Source organism: Vigna radiata, chromosome 2, assembly GCF_000741045.1.
Source record: "Vigna radiata var. radiata cultivar VC1973A chromosome 2, Vradiata_ver6, whole genome shotgun sequence".
Lineage (NCBI taxonomy): Eukaryota > Viridiplantae > Streptophyta > Magnoliopsida > Fabales > Fabaceae > Vigna > Vigna radiata.
The window spans coordinates 21082592-21087243 of record NC_028352.1 but is presented as its reverse complement, the minus strand read 5'-3'; the positions used below and the strand labels follow the sequence as shown (position 1 = coordinate 21087243).

The window sequence follows — 4652 nt, the reverse complement described above, 5'->3', positions numbered from 1 at the left end:
TAATATGAACTTAGATGGATTGTCCTTCCCATTAATCTAGTGCGAGATGAAGGTGAAACAACGTGTAATTAGATTTTCTTTAATCAAACGTAAACCTTTTCCTAAAATAATCTTTAGATATTTTTACTAAATTTCATCCTTGTAACATTTTATTTTATACTTACATTATCTTATATAATTTACAACACATACAAAACCAAATTGTATGTTTGAAATAATATTTATAATTAGATTACACTATAAAAGCTTACATTTACAACATTTATGAAAAGTCAATAACTCGCATATATTACAATTTACAATTAAATAACTATAAAAATATGTACACTCTCTGATTACATAAAAATTTAATATAAATATACTATTTTGTAATCTTTTTACACTACAAGAATTTAGGAAAATTAATAAAGCTAAAACAACCATTAATAATTTATCCCTGCTATTACCAGTAACAAAATATATAATAAACGCAATGCCTTGATGTTTCCATTAGTTACTTTAAATGTCATCCATTAGTTCTTACTGTACAAAGGTTTACACAGTGAGAACGAATTAAACAAAGCCTAACTTTCCTATCTAAGAAAATAATGGCTAGTTTCTGTCCTGTTTATATAGTTGTTTTTTTGGGCTTAAATTATTTATTTTTTCTCAAAGATTCTGATTTCAAAAATCAGAAAACCACAAAATCTTGAAGGAACAGCTGGTTTTATGGGGAGGTGTAGGAGTAGTAGTAACAGTTTGAAGTTTCGTACCCCTTTTCTTCTTCACTGTGGGGTCCTCTTTTTTCCTCAGTACAGCCTAATAACCAGCCTGGAAAAGGGTGTTAGCAACCACACTAAAAAGCTCAACTTGATGAGTTTACGGTGATGGGGTGCTTCGTTACTTCATTTCATTTCATTTCATTTTCATGTTTGTAATGTAACCTGAAAAGGGGTCTCTCTCTAATGTTTCAAACCTTGTTCCTTTTTGTACCAGCTTATTCACGTTAAGGTAAGTCTTGTTACCATTATTTGGTTTTAACCTTTGTTCTATCTACTTACGTCAGAATACCAGATTTAATTCTCCTGTGGGTTGTGGTAGTGGAGCTAAGGTTTGTGTCTTTCTATTCTGTTTTGTGACGTTGGAAACTTCGTACTTTGTCTCTTGCTGTAGTGGAAATGTCTTGTTCTGTCCATTACTCCTGATAGATCCGTGCTTGTTGCAGGTTTCGTTGTGGGATTTGAGATTTGCATTATTGGGGCCCTTTGGATCTGGGTTTTGAAAGAACGCGTCTTGGTGATTTCATCTGGCGGTTTATGGACTATTGAAGAAGCTACAATGGTGAAGATGGAACTCATGAGATGGGTTCCCTTGGTCATGGTTGTTGTTTTTCTAGTTTTGGTTAATGGGTCGTTTTCCTTATACACTCCTCCTGATAGCTATCTAATTGCATGTGGTTCTTCTCAAAACATCACCTTTCAAGGACGCACTTTTGTTCCTGACTCACAGCATTCTTCACTTGTAATGAAAACTGGGAATTCTTTTGTTGCTAGCACCAATTCTAGTGCCCCTTTTCCCATTTACCAATCGGCTCGGGTTTTCACCGAGAAAGCTTCTTATAGGTTTGAGATTCAGCAAGAAGGTAGGCACTGGGTTAGGCTATACTTTTCCCCTATTCCAAACTCCAGCCACAACTTGACTTCAGCTTCTTTGACAGTGGTTACTGATGATTTTGTACTCTTGAGCAACTTCACCTTTAGGAAATACAATGGTTCTTATATGTTCAAGGAGTATGTAGTGAATGTAACCTCTGATACATTGGTTGTGACATTCATTCCTTCCAATGGTTCGGTGGCCTTTGTGAATGGAATTGAAGTTGTGTCAATGCCAAATGAGCTGTTTGTTGATCAGGCACTCTCTGTTAACCCGCCAGCACCATTCAATGGACTTTCTGACCTTGCCTTTGAAACTGTTTATCGGTTGAATATGGGGGGTCCTTTGATTACTTCTGAAAATGACACCCTGGGTAGGACTTGGCTGAATGATAGAAAATACCTTCATGTGAACAGCTCAGTCCTTAATGTATCGGTGAATCCTTCAAGCATTAAGTATCCCGTTGCTGTTACACCTGAGACTGCCCCAAATTGGGTCTATGCCACTGCTGAAGCAATGGGGGATGCTAATGTAAATGATCCAAATTTCAACATCACTTGGGTCTTCAATGTTGATCCAAATTTCTCCTATTTCATCCGGGCGCACTTCTGTGATATTATGAGCAAGTCACTCAACAATTTAGTCTTCAACATGTTCATAAATTCTGACATAGCTCTTCAAAGCCTTGATCTCTCAACCATGACTAATGACTTGGCTGTGCCTTACTTCAAGGACTTTGTTGCCAATGCCTCTGCAGACTCAAACACTTTGACTGTGAGTGTTGGTCCAGATCCTGTGGCTGACTTTCCAAATGCCACTATGAGTGGGTTGGAGATAATGAAGATCAGCAACTCGTTAAAGAGCTTGGATGGGCTTTATTCAGTCCACAGTCTTCTTCCAGGTTCACATTCCAAGAAAAGCATGGTAGGAGTAATTGTTGGTTCTGCTGTTGGTGCTGTAGCAGCTTTAGCAATAGCTGGTTTGTGTTATTGCTGCTTGGTGGGACGCAAATCAAAGTCATCCACTCAACAGGGCCATTCATGGCTGCCTCTGCCCCTTTATGGAAACTCTCTCACCATGACCAAAAATTCAACGCTTTCACAGAAGAGTGGAACCGCAAGCTGCATTTCTTTAGCTTCATCAAATCTCGGACGGTTCTTCAACTTCCAGGAAATCCTAGATGCTACCAACAAATTTGATGAGAAGCTACTTCTGGGTGTTGGTGGTTTTGGAAGGGTTTACAAAGGAACGCTTGAAGATGGGACCAATGTAGCTGTGAAAAGGGGTAACCCAAGATCTGAGCAAGGGCTTGCAGAATTCCGGACAGAAATTGAAATGTTATCCAAGCTTCGCCATCGCCATCTTGTGTCCCTCATTGGTTATTGTGATGAGAGGTCAGAAATGATTCTTGTGTATGAATACATGGCTAACGGACCCCTCAGGAGTCATCTGTATGGAACAGAGCTGCCACCTCTATCATGGAAGCAGCGGCTGGAGATTTGCATTGGAGCAGCAAGAGGCCTTCATTATCTCCACACCGGAGCAGCTCAAAGCATAATTCACCGAGATGTGAAGACAACAAATATCCTCTTAGATGAGAACTTTGTTGCAAAAGTTGCAGATTTTGGCCTCTCCAAGACTGGTCCTTCTCTTGATCAGACCCATGTGAGCACTGCTGTGAAGGGTAGTTTTGGTTATCTTGATCCTGAATACTTCAGAAGGCAACAGCTTACTGAAAAATCAGATGTGTATTCATTTGGGGTAGTGTTGATGGAAGTGTTATGCACAAGGCCAGCCTTGAACCCTGTACTTCCAAGGGAGCAGGTAAACATAGCTGAATGGGCAATGACCTGGCAGAAAAAGGGTATGCTTGATCAAATCATGGATCAGAATCTTGTTGGCAAGGTGAATCCTGCATCCCTGAAGAAGTTCGGGGAGACAGCAGAGAAGTGCTTGGCCGAGCACGGCGTGGACCGGCCGTCCATGGGAGATGTTTTGTGGAATCTTGAGTATGCATTGCAGCTTCAAGAGACATCATCAGCACTCATGGAGCCAGAAGATAACAGCACAAACCACATCACTGGAATTCAGTTGACACCACCAGACCATTTTGATAACAGTGTGAGTATGATTGATGGGGGCAACTCTTGCACTGATGATGATGCAGAAGATGCTGCTACAAGTGCAGTCTTCTCACAATTGGTAAATCCTCGTGGAAGATGAGCTCTTGTGTTTCCACAATTCTGGCTTCATTCGTCAATGAAGGTTGTTTCTTATTTAGTTACTGCTTTTTGTAATCCATTTTTTCTCCACGAAATCAATTTACTTTGTAATATAGTTGAATCATAGTGATGAGTGTCGTTAAGCTGGTCACTAATTGCATGCAAGGTACACCATAAAACTCTGTTGTACTAAGTATAATCCAATTACCAGTTCTGCTCCTCAAGTTGTTCTCACACCTTACAATATATGAAGCTTATATAAGTTCTTTCTAGCATGGTCAGTTAAATTCCTCTCTTTTTCACTTTTCAAGGCTGTCGACTATTTCTCATGGCTTCCAAAGTGAACTTTAAAAAGTTCAATTATTTCCAAACTTAATAAGTTCAACATAATTTTTGGAAGGCGATCGTCGACTAAAAATTAAGATCAATTTATAATATCAATTATAGAGAGCGCGTGAAAGATATGGAATTATGGAGTGACGACATGAGATTTCTGCCATATTCCAGGTTGGTTACCGTAAGTTACGTGACATCAATTTTTTTTCTTATACTTTTCTCTTTCCACATGGTGTGTTTCTTTTTTCCTTTTTTTTATTTGTTTTATGAACTCGTGTGTCCATATTTAATTTGACCGGAGCAAAAGTAATTTTCCTTTTGACGTTTTCGGAGAGAACTAGTAAGAAGTAAAGCTATGTTTGCTTCATGTTGCGGATTCTTCATGAGAATTGAAGAGGTCGAATCATAGGAGTTTGTTTCAATTAATTTAAATGGAAATACGCCAAAAGAAAGTGGAAAGTG

At 38.9% G+C, this 4652-nt stretch overlaps 1 protein-coding gene across 2 annotated transcripts; it reads left to right on the top strand.

The window, feature by feature from the left end:
• Positions 1 to 642: 642 nt before the first annotated feature.
• Positions 643 to 4126, top strand: LOC106756217 (receptor-like protein kinase THESEUS 1). 2 transcript variants are annotated; one of them, XM_014638537.2, is made up of 2 exons: positions 643 to 990; positions 1205 to 4126. In XM_014638537.2, exon 2 carries the CDS (start codon positions 1318 to 1320, stop codon positions 3853 to 3855), a length of 2538 nt encoding a protein of 845 aa, XP_014494023.1. In that variant the 5' UTR covers positions 643 to 990; positions 1205 to 1317; the 3' UTR covers positions 3856 to 4126. The 2 variants fall into 2 exon arrangements, with proteins under 2 accessions (XP_014494023.1, XP_014494024.1); XM_014638538.2 differs by having other exon boundaries at positions 643 to 1090.
• Positions 4127 to 4652: the final 526 nt, after the last annotated feature.

Coding starts and splice junctions, on each gene's coding strand:
- LOC106756217 (XM_014638537.2), top strand. CDS start 1,318: ATGGTGAAGATGGAACTCATGAGATGGGTTCCCTTGGTCATGGTTGTT.